At 44.5% G+C, this 18,292-nt stretch overlaps 1 protein-coding gene across 1 annotated transcript; it reads left to right on the forward strand.

Moving 5' to 3' along the window:
* The first annotated feature begins 1,576 nt into the window (after positions 1-1,576).
* On the forward strand, positions 1,577-3,090 carry LOC119661215. Its single transcript, XM_038070439.1, has 4 exons — positions 1,577-1,827; positions 2,065-2,558; positions 2,676-2,863; positions 2,939-3,090. Exons 1-4 carry the CDS (start codon positions 1,624-1,626, stop codon positions 3,037-3,039), a joined length of 987 nt encoding a protein of 328 aa, XP_037926367.1. The 5' UTR covers positions 1,577-1,623; the 3' UTR covers positions 3,040-3,090.
* Positions 3,091-18,292: the final 15,202 nt, after the last annotated feature.

Consider the following 18,292-nt stretch of genomic DNA (forward strand, 5'->3'; position numbering starts at 1 on the left):
GGCTCCTGAGCCACAACTATTCCAATGTTCTCTTTGGAAGTTGCCATTTCAATTACAACAGATGCAGCTTTCACATGCTGGAGGTTTATCTGGGCTTTCTTAGCAGTGGCAATTGACTCCGTTATTGTTTGGAGTTCTTCTCCGCTGTGGGAGTATCACCCTCCTCCTCCGGCATGGCGTTTGGTCTAGGTCGTCCAGCTTCTGCTCTTCACTGGGCAGCAGATCTGCTTCTCTGACTGATTCACTCGTTTCCGCCTCTATGGCTCCCCAGATTTCTTCGGGGACCTTGGTATGTTTTCCGTGCGATGCCTCCTCCGAGGTATCTTTCCTCGGCTTTTCCCAGTGCACGTGCGCAAGTATGTTGCCAAATCGATAGTTGATATGACAACTCCGACGTTTGATTGCTTCCAGGGAGCACCTGGTCATATACCCAGATCGTGAGGAGTTTACCCTTGCCCCCACCTTGCTCCAGAAGACCCCATAATCGCGTATGAAGATCCTCATTCTAAGTGATTAGGAGGTCCATGAGATCTTCCGTCTCTATTGTTACGGCTTTCGAGCGAAACACTGTCAGCATGTGTGCCTACACCTCTGACCTACCTAGGTTTTCTATCCTCTTGGTTTTAGGTTTGAATTTTTGGAAGCATTCCTCTCATGTGTACTGCGTAACTGTATTCAATTTTTTAACGCCGACTGTTTCGAATATATCTTGTCTTCTTTTTATTTGTCATACAACTTTACTAATGCTTAAGATTTTTCTAACTGTTCAGTGATCGACTTTTGACTGAATCCATTTGTGGACAGAATCAATTATGAAGTTCATTTCTCGTTAGCCTTTTTAGACCTCAAATTTTCTGTTAGATATGAATCAGTTCGTTGTTCATTTCACTGAATTTTTACGCGCCATTTCATGGAAGAAAGGAATATTTTACTAAAATTATCCAAGATGTGGGGATACAGATGGTATATATGTAGAAGAAGCTCATAATGAATTGTTGGAAAGGGAGGGCAAACTGTATTCGGACATCAAATTCAAGCTAAGTTAAGGAGTCATCTTTTTTGAAGAGATCTTTGGCAAAGATTCCAAACTTAATCTCGGTCTTCGTTTCTTTCAGAACTTACCATTTTTACTGCCATGTTTGCTCAAAAAGTTAGCACCGTAGCGTGCGTGCCGTTATTCAAGCAAAGACGAAGGTCCAAACAGTAACAAACACTAGACTGATATGAAGATTGTTTCCCCCAAAACAGATACGACCGCCATTGCCTACAGATCGTGAACTAATTTCCAAATTGTCTCACTTGAGAAATTAATAGATCGATAAGGTAATAAGCAATTTCGTAAACATCATCTCCGATAACAGGAACATGATTCCGGCGTGTTATCAGTTGCTGCGGGAAAAACGAAAACATGACTCAATCCAGCCGGAGCTTTTCCATAAGAAGTTTCCCTTCCCAACTAAGAATTTCCACTTTCTTTTAATGACTCGATTCAGTGCTCATTAATTGCAGCGTCCCAAAAGGTATTCCAGAATGCGATGTTATCACTGCGATCGGCAGATAAGAGTGTCTATATATAAGGCAGGAAGCCCTGGCGGGCCAGAGTGGTGATATCCAGAACGAAAAATGAACATTGAAATCCGTCAGTTTGCGGTAGTGTGCCTGTGCCTTTTAGTCGGTGGAGCTTGGAGCTCGGGCCCTGATTACGGATCTAATGCAAAAATAAGGTGCGACGGGACCTCCTTTTATAAACAAACGAAAATTACCTATCCCAGCCAGAGGAATGACTGCTCGTACACCTTCAAGGCGCATAGCTGGTTCGTCTGCCAGGTATGTATTAGGTACCAAAATAGAAAGCAGATATTCGTGAATTTTCGCGTTTTTCTACCCATAAACATCTTTTCAAATTTCCCCCATCCCACTGTTTACCGAGTGGCAACTACTTCCCTATTAATCTCGATTGATTGACCTAAATCGGCAAAGAGATGCGTCCGAATCTCAGACTCCCTAGATTCAGTCCTTGAATATCATTTTCAAACAAATTTTCAAATTTTATTATCTCCGTAGCTCCGTGTTGACTTTGATCTGAGTTTGGCTGGTCCATCAATGCGCAACGGACAATCTTACTATGAATGCAACGATGACTATCTCGAGATCGGAGGCAGGAGATATTGCGGAAACGATAAGCAGCAGCACGTGTACTTGCCCTTCAACAGGACTGCAGGACAAAAAGAGGTCGTCCTACGGGTTGTGCTTGCCGACCGCTCTGCAAATCGCGGGCTGGATGCGGCCATATACCAAATTAAGGTCACGCAATTGGAGTGTTCACTAGGATCCCCGCTGCGAAGTCTTCCTTTAGTGGCCAATGTTGTGAACTCGATTAAACCCAGAACGTTCTTTAATGATGGCTTCTGGATCGCTCCCGTGGGATGCCTCCAGTACTTCCCAGAAACGGAAGGAGTGATTGAGTCATTCAACTACAACGACGGAACTGGAATTTACCCTGGCAACCGGGACTATGCCATTTGTTTCCGAAGGAATGCAGCAACGCAGCGCCTACAGTGAGTTAAACATTAAAATCGTGTCCTCATTTTTGGACAAACGGGTGCAATACCAAGCACCATATAGATTAAATTAAGGGAAAACCCTCTAATTCACCCTTTACATTTCCTTCGCAGACTTTCAGTCGACCACTTCCAACTGCCTCCTAATGCGGAACGACAGTTTGACGATGTCTGTCGAAGCCAGATTCTCACTGAGGGTACCGTAGACGACTACCTTTCTATTCCGGGGGCGGAAATCAGCGGCACCGGGATCAGGGCTTCGCTATTTTGTGGAACGATTTCAACAGGGACCGTTATCAATGGTAAGCAGAGACACAAACGTATCTATTGTGGGTTTGTTCGAAGCTAATCTATCTTTTCCGCTTTAATCTATTTAGCTAAAAGCTTTGGACCAATAGTGCTTGGATTCCACAGTGATAACCGCAATGTGGAAGGAATGTTGCGAAATGGTTTCCGTCTAAGATATAAACTTTTGTAAAACTAAGGGATGACATTTTGAGTTGAATAAATCGAAAATATTGTACTTTCAGAGGGGTTTTAATTACTATTCAGTATCGCCAAAAATTATGAGATTCGAATGGCCTTTAAGGCACCAAAAACAAATTGAGATATAACAAAACCTTTACATACGGTGAGCAAAATTTAAACCAGGACACCATCTCACTGTTGTATGATAAGATGTTGTGGAAGTAGCATCCTGGACTGCAGCTTGTGCTTTCAATAAGGGATCAAGAACATATTTGATAATAATGGACCAATGGGAATCACCGCAACCGAAAAAGGAAAGAGCGAGGATATGGCCATCGAAAATACCAGCGACGAGGATAATAGAGGTACGGCAACGGACTTTACTGTCCATATTGGCAAAAAGCTGGAAAGGAAAAGGGAAAATATAGCAGAAAGTTAAACTACTAACAAAGTAAAAAATAATTTTGGTAATAATAATCATAACGGTAATGGAAATGCTGGGACCGGAAATGTAGAACACATCAGTAAGGGGAAAAAGTGCCTCCTATAAATGCACATGGCATTGGTAGACGCGATTTGCTAGCTAAGAATGCATTACGGCGTTCACAGTGAAAAGGATTGGGGCGGATAAGGCCCAAATCAAGTACGAGAATATCGATGATTACCATCGCGTACGAGAAGTCCTGGATCAAGTGCAGCCTAATTATTTTATCTACACCCCAAAAGGGGAAAAAGTGCAATCTTTTCTGGTAAAGGGATTGGACGCGGAAGAAAAACCGGTGCAGGTGCTGCAGATATTCACAGCATCGGCAATTATCGTGAACTTTCTGAAGGTCATCAGATTTATCGCGAAAAAATCATGGCCGAAAAATAGTACTACCGCATTTCCTGGTGCAAATTAGCCCGGAAAGTCGGGCCAGCGATCTGAGCGGCATCAGGTCTCCGAATTATCAAGCAGTGCGCTTTGAGCCCTTGCAAAAAAAATATCAACACTGCCAGCGCTACGGTCACTCGACAGCCACTGCCAAATGGGGGCGGCCACACCGCGGCTGAATGCTCACTTAAGGAAGAAGATGTGAAAGAGGAAATCTTTTGAGTAAAATGCGGAAGAAGTTGATATCCGGCGTCGCATCGTGGATGCCCCGCTTATCGCAACGCAAAGATCGGAGTTAAGCAGACGCCGAACACGCCTCAAAAGTCAGCGACGACGTCGACATTGAAAATTGATACTCCTCCTACACCGCTAATTCCGCATTTGCGGCCGTGTCGTCCGCCAAGGGAATGCCGAGAAGACAACAAAAGCACTCACATGCGACTCAAATTAACACCATTACAAAATTTCTGAGCACACTGCATGGCCGCTGCCAGCTCTGCGACCACAATCGTACCGCAGAATGGCCTTCGGATCATTGCGATTAACGTCAATTCCATTGTAAGGATCCATCGAAGAGTAGAGCTCTTGATTTCACTGTCAGGCAAACACCTGGCATTGTTTTGATTCCAGAAATCTCAATCCGAGGAGTTCCATATCGTTCAAGGATTTTCTCGTGGGTCGCCAGTATCGTTTTAGGTAAATCAATAGACCTGAATTTGAAAACTTGAATGTTTGAAAGTCTTTTGTATCCTATTTCCCCTGCTTAGAAGAGGGAATTTATATATTTTATTTGTCTAAGCAGTGCGAAGCAATCAAGGAGGAGTTCCATTCCCTGTTTATGATACTCGAAATACACAGGTTGCATGCTCGCGACCTGGCGCCCTTATCGGCCGCAGCTGCTAGCGTCTCCAAAGAACCGGAGAAGCACGCGAGGACTCACCACTTTATTTCATATTTGGTTACAGATTAATTTAAATTTCCTGTTATATCAGCAAGGTTTGAAATGAAATTGACGGCTTTTAACTAATTAACTATTATATATTTTGAGTTAAATACAATTGAAACAATAAATTGCAGGAGAACTCCCCGCTCGAGAACACGGTACGGGCCTTCGTATGGAGGCTGCAGCGGCTTCCGGACAGCATCCGTCCTGATCAGGACGTGCGTGCACGTGTCCAGTTCTCTGGGCGCGCAGGCAGGTGTTGACGAGTGCCGTGTGGGAGGTGTGGCTTTCATGTGGCGAAGGTGGTCTTTCAGCAGGCGGAGCAATCCCGAATCTGTGAGACCCGATATCGGATCACTTGGGAGCCTTGGGTTCTCCCCGTATACCAGGTCCGCGGGGTTGGCAGCAAATTCCTCTCGGCGGGTTATTTGGAAGCCAAGTAGGACGAGAGGCAAGACCTGAGTCCAGGACGGATCGTCGCGGGCCATAATGGTGGCGTTCAGCGCCTCTTGCCAACGTTCCAGCATCCCATTGGATTGCGCGTGGTAGGTCGTAGTTTGCTGGCGTTTGAATCCCAACAGTTTGCCTAACTCCGAGAAAAGGGTGGACTTAAATTGAATTTCCTGGTCAGTGATGATTACTGCAGGGACACCAAAGCAAGGGATCCACTCTCAACAGAGGGCTTCGGCACAAGATTGCGCCACGATGTTCTTCAAAAGTATTGCCTCAGGCCACCGCGTCAACCTCTCGATGATTGTGAGGCAATACCTGAAATCGTGCGAGTCTCGCAGAGGGCCTATCATGTCGAGGTATTCCACCGCTTGGTAGTGCGGGGAAATGAGCCCACTTCTTTTCTTACTTGCCTGGTGGCCTTACACTTCTGGCCCAGGAGTTGAGGTCCTTATTCATGGAAGGCCAGAAGTATTTCTCGGTGACTAACCGATTTGTCTTCCTGATGCGCTACGTCGCGAACCGTGTGGAACACTTCCTTGCGAAAGGTGGCCGGAATATATGGCCGGGGTCCCTTTTCCAAGTATTCGCAGCAGAGAGAGAGGTTCGAGCCGAAGATGGGGCAACTCCCGAAATTTGTATTTGGGGTTCGATTTGAGGCTCTGAAGTACTGCTTCATCCTCCTGCGCCTTGGCAATAGCCGAGAAGTCGAGTGCGGCGGGGATGTGAAGCTCGGAGACTCGTGACAAAGCGTCAGTAACTATTTTGTCCTTGCCAGACAGGTCCTGGATGTCTGACGTAAACAGGCTTATAAAGCTCAGGTGTCGAAGCTGACGAGTAGACGTTTTGTCGTGCTTTTGTTTCAAATTATATGTGAGACGCTTATGGTCCGTGAACACTGTGAACGGCCTGCCTTCAAAGGAGAAGCTGAAGTACTTAATGCTCAAGTACGCGGCGAGCAGTTCTCGATCGTAGGTGCTGTAGTTCCGTTGAGCGGGGTTTAATTGTCTGGAGAAGAAGCTCAACGGCTGCCAGATTTGGTTCACCTTTTGGTGAAGAGCAGCACCTACTGCAATGTCAGAAGCATCAATAAAAACAGCTAGGGGTACATCTTGTCGAGAAATTGCCAAGAGTGTAGCATCAGCCAGTTGCTGTTGGGATTTATCGAATGCGCGGACAGCCTCTTCAGACCACACAATCTCTCGTGTGTCTTTTGTTTTGGGGCTAGACAAGTACCCGTTCAAAACGAACTGGTTTTGGGCCGCCTTGGGCAGGAAACGACGATAGAAGTTTAGCATGCCCAAGAACCTCCGCAAATTCTTCAAAGTTTTCGGACGCGGAAAGCTTGTAATTGCTTGCACCTTGTCTGGGTCGGACTGTATTCCATCAGGGGAAATGAAGTGGCCGAGGAATCTCACCTGTGTTTTGAGAAACTTGCATTTACCAACGTTTAGGATTAACCCGGCCTCAAGGAGACGCTTTTGGGGTGGTAGAGGACGCACCTTCGAGAAGATAGGGGAACCAGTAGTGTTAATGTGTTGCTGCACATTGTGCTTCACTGGTTTAGTGACACTACATTCGGTAGTAATCTGGCTGAATTTTCGGAAGAGTGCTCGAACACGAGAGTCAGTAATGTCATCAAAATGTATGGAAAGATTGTTGTTGGGGTGAGATGAGATTCGGCCTGACGAATTAAGTTTAACCGTGGGGTCTATAAGAGACCTGTTCTGCAAGTCCACCATAGTGACACAAGAATTCTGCACCAAAAGTGGGGAAGCTAACATCCGCCAGGATGAATCGCCACGGGAACGTCCTAAGCAAGCCAAGACTCACGTCTACTTGCCTGTAGCCGTAGGTGTTAATACGTGAGGAATTTGCCGCCGCAAGTTTCCAAGATTAAGGGAATAGCCGATGGTGCCGGTGTACGGGAAGAATCGAAACCTCCGGACAAGATAACAGCGCCTGCTGAGAGGGCCATAAATTGTTAGGCGACGTTGCGCTGCGTTTTGGGTGACCATCGCCAGGACCTCCGCGGACCTAGTTTTTGGAGGTAGGCGCGAATTTACACGGGATTGTATATCTGGTAGTTTTTCGCCGAATCTGCGATGGTACCAACAAATTCTTGGGTCCGTAAGTTTTGCTGACGACCTGCTACCCGAGCCCCTTTTCGAGCAGTACACCGCGAGCGAGCTCGCGACCTGCCGCCCGAACGCTGAGCGTACAGCGTCGCCCTCATCACCACAAGAGCGGCCATCTTACGCCTAATTCATCTGAAGGCTGCTGAATGGCCGCTATCGTGGGACGCGAGTGCACCTCATGCACTTTGTCATCCGTAGCTGCCAGCGCCTCCAAAGAACCGGAGACGCACACGAGGACCGCCATGTTTGACTTGGAACCTGTATTTGCTTTCATGCAGAATATGGGATAGTAGATTCAAAGCCAAACAAAACCACAATGGCACAGCAGGATTTGGAGAAATGTCGCATAAAACAATTATTCGAAGAAAACACACCAACAACAAAGGATACAGCCATAATGACATCCGAATTAAGGGTATGGATTCGGACGACGTCTACAAATTTCTTGGCATAGCCACAATAGCTACTGTGGCAATGATCAAATCCAAGTTGCTAGGGGAATTTGAACGGCATCTGAATCTTGTTCTGAAAACTGAGCAGTTCGGGACAAATAAAATCGTGGCGATCAATACCTTCGCCATTTCCGTCCTTCTTTATACTTTCGTTATGATACAGTGGAGTAAAACCTATTTAGAATCTGTCAATAGACGGGTAAGGGTAGTTCTTGCAATCAATAACATGCACAATAGAGCCGAAAAATTGAGGATCACCATCCCACGTCATCAGGGAGAAAGGGGGGTACTTGATTTGAATACATTGCAATACAATCGAGCCTCCTCTAGCCAAATATATAACGCTACCGTTATGGCAGATAATAAATTATCTCCTTTGAACTTGAAAAGCAGAGAATGGGATCCGACGTCGAATGTTACTTCAGTCTAACAGAAGATCGACATGTGGAAGGAGAAACTCATTCACGGAGGTCACACAAAAAACTGGTTGTTGCCAGGCGTTGACATCGAAGCCTCCATCAAATGGTTGACTAATGGTGTACTTTTCTATGAGACCGAAGCATTCCTAACTTGAATTCAGGATACTTCGCTCCCAACAAAAAATTATAAACGGTACATCCTTCAAGACTCCTCAATCACAACTCCAGTTTTAGGTTATGCAACTGCAAAGAGGAGGCCATCCAGCACATAACAACTGGGTGCGGGATGTTGAGCAGTACCGAGTACACCAATGGTTATAACTCTGTCTGCAAGATTCTCCATCAAAACCTTGCATTGAAGTATAATTTAGTGGCAACTTATTGCCGCCGACCACAGTGTTAATCACAATAGACCCGATCTAGTTCTGCTTCTCAAGGAAGAACGAGCGTGCTTCATAATCGATATAGCCGCATCGTTGGAGCGGAACACTGTTGAAAACCAGCTAGAAAAAATCCGGAACTACGGTGCCTTGGCAGACGATATGATGCAGACTTTGAGATTACAAAAGATCGAAGTAGTCCCAGTGGTAATTTCAGCGACGGGATTAGTCCCGCAGAATTTTCATAAAGCGCTGAAAATGCTCGATCTTAGGGCTGGACTATACATGGAGATGCAAAAAGCAGTTATCCTTGCAACTTGTGCTACAGTCCGAAGAGCCCTATCCGGCAACAATCTGACCTAGTCAGTCTTGATTTGTACTGTCTCCCAATTAAGATTCGTGTCACTGCAGTATAGAACCAGGTCATTACTTGAAGTGTTTGCGGCAATCGGGATGTAGCAATACATTTTCGCATGGTCGCACACACTTTGCGTTAAAACGCATCATCCCTGTGATGCAGGCAAGACGTAAGGATTAGATCAGCTTCTCTTTATTCATGCGGATCTTCGGCAACCGGATATGAGCCACCGGCTGGGTGGGAATCTCGATGCTAGTGGAGTGTCATTTGTCAACATCACCTGTAAGTGACTTCACGCCATGTCGCTGAAAGGTTTGTTAACGCATCGCTTAGTGTCCGACCCCTTGTAAACTGCAAAAGAAGAAAGAAGACAGCTACGGTTTCATACCAGAACAGAGGAAACTCATCAGACGCTGCCTCACCTCTGATCTGGGAGCAGCGGTTTCCTAGGATGTAAAATTTTGTCACAGATGCCCTTGAAGGGGGTGATACTATAAGATGGAATCTTCGCTGAAAATAGACGTCTTAATCTGAGGTGTAGGTGGGTCAAATGGTTTCGGTTAGATGAGAATTGGACTGCGCTAATTAGCAAAGCTTATATATACAGTCGCTGGGAGTACGCTTCCGACGAAGAGACCAAGAGCGTCATCAAAAATGCGTTTTATGTAGATATCCTGTTGTATGGAGGTTCAATAGTAGATGATCCTGAGAAGACCATACGAAAGATGTTCGCAACTCTGCAAGAGAACGATATAAAAATTCTTGGTCTGCATCCCAATTCAATTGCTGAAAATAGATCATCAAGCAATTTCCTTAAAACGGAAAATTGTGAGTGAAGATGCTTGCTTGCCCGATCCTGTAAGTTGGTTACTTCGCGAGAGTATGAATCTTCGTAATACGAAAAGATCCCCTAGGGCATCTAGAAACAATTGTTTTCCTCAATGGTTCGACCACATCTGGATTGCAAGGTAAACTGGGTTTAGTAATCTAACCGATTCTGAAATAATGTATGGGAGGATAAAGATTAGCGGAGGATATATCGTGCGTTCGATTGCAGTAAAAGGCAGTCTTGAGTCAGTTCAACTACCAAACTGAAGCTAGAGAGCATAGTTTTCTTAACGAAATGATATGTGGACACAGTAATAAGGTGCCAGCAGAAGACACTTAAAACCAGATAAAAGTATACAGAAGAGACTCTCAGGGAAAAAGTCTCATTGCTTTCATTCATAATAAGTGATGCTCTATCTTCAGCTGAAGGGAATAACTATTGCGAGGTATGGCTTGGCGTCATCATCAACGGCACAACAACCCGTATCCGGTCTAGGCCTGCCTTAATAAAGAACTCCAGACACCCCGGTTTTGCGCCGAGGTCCACCAATTCGATATCCCTAAAAAGCTATCTGGCGTCCTGAGCTACGCCATCGTTCCATCAAAGGCATGGTCTGCCTCGTCTTCTTTGTTAAGGCGATATTAAATTCGACGTCGCAGCAATAGGTAAAGAGGTGTATCAGGCAATTAGCGAAATCCATTCAACCCAAAGCACACTGATGAGCTAGCTCACAGGATGACTTACCTCTTTGCAAAACAGGAATCGTTAAACTTCGTATTTGAAAACGTAGGCACTGGCCGAACTAGTGTGGGGCCATGTTTTGGGACAAATAAGGCCGGAACGTTAAGATAATAATACGAAATCCCTCGAAGCGGCCAGAATTTCTAAGGAAATTCGGCAGCAATGAATTATTTGGTATCATAGTCACCGGAGGGCCAGTCATTTTAGGGGGTTGTTTGGAATTTAGAAACTTGAGGCGGTATATGAAAAAAGCAACAATATGGTCTTGGGAGGTGATCCTCAGCAGTAGACCATTGTATTGTCTAACAGTCTGAGCTTCAGGTGCTGATGCCAGTAATTAACAAGTTTCTACGATCTGGAGGTGTTGTGAAGAAAGTGAAACTGAAAACAAAGCCTGTCAGTTCATACCTCATATGAGCCCAAACAAATTAAGGGTTGGCGGTAAAGTATCTATCTCTGAAAAACATACCTACCTCTCGACAATCCTATTTCTACTTCCCATTTTCTTGAGATTGGCCATTCATCCTAATCTTCTTTCAATTTCTAACTATAAATCTAAAGATCTTGTATTTCCTTAAACCTAGGGAGAGGTAGGATGCAAAATACAATACCATACATACATGATAACACCGTGGACCAAAAAGATGGAAGATACTTTGTCTCCAATTGACAACATCCGTGATCAACAAAATGCAATGCCCTCAATTGACAAAAAATAAATGGTTTCCCCTGAATCACGCTGTTTCACTCTCATTATGATTCGCAACCGTGTTACCTTGACCAGATGGTCAAGATATTTCCAAGGCAGAGGTGAGACAGCGTCTGATGAGTTATGCCTACTCTGAACGAAACCGTAGTAGTATTTTGGATAGAAAGAAACTTTTGGTGAAATATCCAACCATATAGAAACTTTGTTGAAATATGTTATGAGCGGTTTGTTATGGTATTTAAAATAAGTGGTAAGGAGGCATAAATCCTTTTTTGTAATCAATCCAGCCTCTATAATGTTCCATATATGAATATCAATAAACACTTTTACACAAGAACAGTGATGTACGCAGAGCCAGCCCTTCGTTTATCTATATCACCGCAGATGGAAGACATAAATATCAGAGAACTTCATAAGCACACCACTCACTATTTACAACTTTGTCCATATATTCTTATCCAAGCACTGAAAAGATATCAAACTTCGATAGAAACATATCCCTTTTCGGCTAAGTGATAAAGATTTGGTGTAAAGACCACCCTTCTTGAAACGTCGTCATCGTCTATATGTGGATGGATCTAAGTGAATCGTCCAGATGTTTCCACACAAACTATTAATCACAAGGAATCAATGAATCGGGGACAGGAAAAGGACGATAAATGTATTGGTTAACTTTCCGGAATGATTTTCAATTTCAGGATAATTCGCCAATCATTAGGGTGAATCATAATAGGAATGGAAGTGTCTCGCAAATGACAGAAAGGAAGGGAAATGAAATTCAGATTTTCATGATGATAAAGGTAAGGAGGCTAATATGGTATTAATGAAAAATATAGGTTCAATCAGTGACTAATTGCTTTTCATATAGGGTGGATGATAGACCTTTCAGATACCAACTCTGTGAACTCTTTATGAGATACAAGGGGCTGCGACATGATATTAGAGGAACAGCCGCACTCCCCTTAGTACAATATGATAATTTCAACTAGATTTGATGATGACAACCACTAAAAACTGACGCTGTCATTCTCGGACAATAAAAGCTGTAAGTCTGCTATAGCACTTTTCTTAGAGAGTAAGTTATAAGGGTTTCGTAAGGAAGCCCCGAAAAATAGAAAACATTTTATTAGGGTTGATTTTGCTGGGCTACTGAAAAACATCATCATCATCAACGGGGCAACAACCGGTATCCAGTCTAGGCCTGCCTTAATGAGGAACTTCAGACATCCCGGTTTTGCGCCGAGGTCCACCAATTCGATATCCCTAAAAGCCGTCTGGCGTCCTGGCCTACGCCATCGCTCCAACTTAGGCAGGGTCTGCCTCGTCTTCTTTTTCTACCATAGATATTGCCCTTATAGACTTTACGGGCTGGATCATCCTCATCCATACGGATTAAGTGACCCGCCCACCGTAACCTGTTGAGCCGGATTTTATCCACAACCGGACGGTCATGGTATCACTCATAGATTTCGTCATTGTGTAGGCTATGGAATCATCCATCCTCATGTAGGGGGCCAAAAATTCTTGGGGGGATTCTTCTCTCGAACGCCGCCAAGAGTTCAGAGTTTTTCTTGCTAAGAAGGCAAGCTCATAGTTTTGTACAGTAAAAACTTTGACCCTATGGTGAGACGTTTCGAGCGGAACAGTTTTTGTAAGCTGCAATAGGCTCTGATGGATGAAGGCAGTTTGTACATCTCGGGTGGTTCTTCCCATGATGTCGATATCGTTAGCATAGGCCAGTAGTTGGGTGGACCTCTTGCATTTACCTCAGCATCACGGCTCACTTTCTCGAGGGCTAGGTTAAAGAGGACGCATGATAGGGCATCCCCTTGTGGTAGACCGTTGTTGATGTCGAATGGTCTTGAGAGTGATCCTGCTGCTTTTAACTGGCCTCGGGTCTTCCTAGTCAGTCCTATTAATTTCGTCGGGATACCGAATTCTCTCATGGCCGTGTACCGTTTTACCCTGGCTATGCTATCATAGGCGGCTTTAAAGTCTATGAATAAATGGTGCAACTGATGTCCATATTCCAACAGTTTTTCCATCGCCTGCCGCAGAGAGAAAATCTGATCTGTTGCTGATTTGCCTGGAGTGAAGCCTCTTTGGTATGGGCCAACGATGTCCTGGGCGGGGGGGAATATCTTATAGATGGTACTCAGCAACGTGATACCTCTATAATTGCTGCATTGTGTGATATCTCCCTTTTTATGTATGAGACAGATAATGCCTCGTTGCCAATCGTCAGGCATTGATTTGCTGTCTCATACCTTGAACACAAGTTGATGAACCACTTGGTGTAACTGGTCGCCTCCATATTTAACCAATTCGGCTGTAATTCCACCGGCTCCTGGCGACTTATGATTTTTTAGTCGATGAATTGCACGGACTGTTTCTCCTATACTTGGTGGTGGCAGTATTTGTCCGTTGTCTTCAGTTGGCGGGACCTCCAACTCGCCGATGTTCTGGTTGTTCAGTAGCTCGTCAAAGTACTCAACCCATTGCTCTAATATGCCCATTATGTCGTAAATCAGATTTCCCTCTTTGTCTCAGCAGGATGAGCATCGAGGTGTATAAGGCTTCATCCTGCTGACTTGTTGGTAAAACTTGCGCGCTTGGTGCGGTTGCTCCCTGTACTTTTCTATTTCACAGACTTGTTGGTTCTCTCAGGCTTCCTTTTTCCGTCTGTGAAGTCACTTCTCCCCTCGACGGAGTTCGTGATAAGTCTCTGCGCGTGCCCGCCTTTTTTGAGAATGCAACAATACTCGGTATGCGGCATTCTTCCGTTCCGTTGCTAGCTTACTTTCATCGTCAAACCAGCCGTTCCGACTCCTTTTGTGGCTGGGGCCAAGTATGTTTGTGCCGTATCCATGATAACTTTCTTCAGGTGATTGTGAAGATCATTCGTTGATGCATCTCTAGGTCCTCTGTTGACGGCGGTTATTGCGGCATCCATTTCCCTCTTATAGGTGTCGCGGAGGGTTGTGTTATGGATGGCTTCAGTGTTAACACTCACCTGATTGAAAAATCAATCGTAATATGCTTCATTTACGTAAAAGAAACCACGTGCAGCTACCATAACTTTAACTACTACGAGTTTCTCACCAACCTAGGTAGTATTATGCTTTATATCAGTTTATATTACTAAGAAATTTTAAGATCCTCGAATGAACATAAGGGGGGCCGCCACACCATTTCCAAAAATAACAGCAATATTATTATTAAGTTTATTTGAGCAGGTATGGGCGGCCCTGACACTATACAGGTGTAGCTTCGTGATTTTTTCCGTTTGGTAGTTTCTGAGAATGGGACCTGAAAGTAATTTTTCCTTTCGACCTCGGCTTCGGAAACTACTAATCGAGATCTTTCATTTGATACCCTGCATGACTATATTCAATAAAAAAAAATGTACACCCCCTATTGCATTATGGTAACCTCCCCCTTAAACTCAAAGTAGAACGAATTACTCCCTGCATGCGTGAGCGTTCACAGTTTCCCGTTTCCCACTAAATTCTGTGCCACTCGACACCGCAATTTCTAAGAAAAGTGTACGTGTAAGCAAACGGACAGAATGGAAGATACTAGTATAAAGCTCCCAAAACCAAAAAAAAAAACAGAAGCTGCAAAGAACCGCCAGCTGAGGTGCGTAATGTTTGGACTTCAAATCGGGCTTACAAATGAAATCCCAGAAGAAATGTTTGAACAACTGTGAAGTGAAAGAATCAGGTATTGTTATCGAGGGCAGAGGTTACCTCCCTTAAACTGAGATTCCTCAAAAGGTCAATTAGATCCACCGCTAGGCGGAATGGGATACAGTGTGACAAGAATCGAAGAATCCTGGAGCTTCGGAAGACGCAGGACGAAACGACGCTCGACTAGCAGAACTTGGTTGGCAGATCCTTAGATGAGGAGATTACCGTGAGGCAATTGACCCACGAGATAATTTTGGGGTCTAGAAACCTTGATAAGATTACGGCGAATAACGAAGTATGGAGGTAACTTGTGCGACAATCTCCAATTCCAGAGAAGACTGTCGACGCAATGGAAAACTTACGACAAGCATACGGGCCCACGATCAGCTTGCCAGCTGTTTGGTCAAACAAGTTGCTCGAAGCTAGCAAAGTCGAGATCGGATAGGTTGTCCCTAGGATTCGAGAGAAAATATCTCCTACCATGTATTTTAGATGTTTGTAGTGCGGTCGTATAGACAGATCTTGCACAAACAAGCACGGTAGATCTGACCGATATCGCCAGTGTGGAAAAAAGGTCACCTGGCACGGAATTGTGAGAAAGACCGTAAATGCATGTTGGGCAAAGATGGTGGTTTTGATAGAAAGAAAGTGGAAATGCCCGCTTTCTAGGAGGGAATCAATAGCGAAGAGTAAGTGGAGTTTATTAAGATAAGCCTCAACTCACATTGCTTGAGGGTTACCTGCTGCACACAATCTTTTGACCTAGTCAGTCCAAGAGCTTTATGTGGTCATGTCGGCGTGTATTATTAAGTAGCCATACAGAGGAAAAGGTAACGCGGTATGAGCCACGGAAAAAGTGGAAAGTGCACAATTTGAACGATAGGACAATAACCATTCGAAAAGTAACACTTGTTAATGGGTTTGTGAGAGCTAAAACAAACGGCGTTCATGTCTATATTTTCTGCACTCCTCCAAGTGCAATAATCGAGGAATATGACCGAACGTTATTCGAACTAATGTTAGAGGCAAGTGTACTATCCCCCATTGTCACCGCAGGAGACTTCAAGACATGGTTTACCGAATGGGCAAGCAAGGTTCCTAGCAACGGGGCGCTGATATTTCTCGAACCTTTTCTTCACTGGACATTGTGCTGGCTAGGAGTACCTATACCTTTTGCAAAGGGAGACTCAATGGTAGATACTATCTTCGTAATCAGTACGTGGTTGAGAAATTTTGTTGCCAAGTTAATGAGCCCTGCAGGCATAGCAACCATCTAGCTAAACTGTTTAGTGTAATGGAGAGCAGACGCCTGGGCTATCCGAGATACAAACAGTCAAGTAGGATGAAGCAGTGGTGTCCAAAGATGTTTGGCGCGTACATTTAAGGAAAGTTATAAGCCAACAGGTCTAGCGAGAGAAAAATCTAAGCATATTGTCAAAAATGTGACGCTGTCTGCAATGCCTCTATACGCTGAAATAATGCCCATAGAATACCGAAACCATGATTAAATGACGAATTCAGGTACTGCACGCCGAATACCTGCGGTCAAAAAGAAATTAGGGACGCGCGAATGATAAGCAGAAAAAGCGGAAAGAGATCCGTATGAGCAAATGGTATTCATTCAAAGAACTGTCCGAAAAGCTGACGTCTACCCGTGTTGATGATACTTTAGAGCGGTTATGTCTAAGCTGAAAAGAAACTGGGTCTCGTAGATTAAGTGCTCAGTTTTATTGCGTAGAATAGTGACCACTCTGCTGCCACTGCAAAACAAATGCACTACCGCGACCAAAAAAGAGCATCCTGCAAAGAATATTCCAACTGTAACAGAGGATGAACTTACCATTCCTTGCGAAAAGTTAGGGACTTAAAAACCACTCGCGCTTGACGGAAAAGAGAATATGGCTCTGAAGGTGGTGATAAAGTAACACCGGATTGGCAGGTTTCCACTTTCAATATTTGTTTCTCAGAGGGCATTGTCCCGATTTAATGTAAAAAGCTTTCAACTCAGCACAGTAGACCCAGTTGAATATTTGGTAACCGACAGAGTGTCACAATGATCGGGTCTGGACCCACTACTCTGGAACGTTATGTATGACCATACTTTATGCATCGAAATTCCACAGCAAGCGACGCTTATTGGTTATGCAGACGACATCGCAATCGTGGTAGTAGCCATAAATCTAGAGGATCATGTCTGCGCGCGTGAGACAGTGGCCAGGCTGATCAAGGAATGGTTGGTATCACATACTAGTAACGTTGGGCGATAGCATTGAACAATTTTGATGCTCCTTAACCTACACCGGAGTCTTGCAGTCCGAATCCTTAAAAAAACCGGCTCACTGGATTCGCGTCTGCTACTGCTGAGGTTTCTAAAGTCCAAGAAGACATTGCCATTAGTGTGGCAAGAGGGAGAGGAGTATTTTGCAGACTCACTCCATCTTGTTTCATATTGTCCAGCTTATATCGTTGAAATCGTTTTTCGGGTTGGACAAAGCGAATATTCTTCATATTTTTGAATATATGCAATATCAATGACCACCTTCCTGTTGTGCTCGTGCTGGTCAATAGGAATGTGAATGTGATTGTTGGTCCCCACTTTCCACACAATTCATCGGAGTATGCGTGGGTGGGACTGGGATTAATATGTTGGTATATTGGAGGAGTTAGCCTGCTGCTCTCCCCTTTCTGAGTGTTTGCTTTTGTTAGTGGACGAGAAAATGGAGTGGTTGAATGAGTTGATGAACCCTGTCAATGTCTATACGCTGAGAAAGCCCGAACAGAGTGTTCCGAAACATGTCACCTGATGGACGAATGTTCTTCATAGCAAGCGAAGGGAAGTTCATCTCCCGCAGAGACGATTTCAAAGGGCCCACCATCAAAGCGGAGTTAACCCCTTTGTTGATGTTGACATATTTAGGTTCGGTTACAGGCGAGATGTTTGATTTTACCAAGAGTTGTTGGGGCAATCGAAGGAAGGAGACTACAGGCGTTTAGTCAATGAGCGCAGTGATGAGCCTTAGCGAAGAGTCTATCAGATGACCAAAGGGAAACGGAGTCACGACATTAAGATACACGGAGAACCTATGCTGAAATGGCGTGATAGTGTTTGTGTCTTGCTAGGTGAGCTATTTCCGAGATCCGAGCTTTCGGTGCTTCCTGGCGATCGCATTGAAAAAGGGGAAGAAATTTCTGAATATTACGAAATTGAGAAATTTTATGACAATGGCGGGACTAAGGTGTCAGTTACCTGGAAGCGATGCAATTACTGACGAGATGTGCAA

Source organism: Hermetia illucens, chromosome 1 (genome assembly GCF_905115235.1).
Source record: "Hermetia illucens chromosome 1, iHerIll2.2.curated.20191125, whole genome shotgun sequence".
Classification (NCBI taxonomy): Eukaryota; Metazoa; Arthropoda; class Insecta; order Diptera; family Stratiomyidae; genus Hermetia; species Hermetia illucens.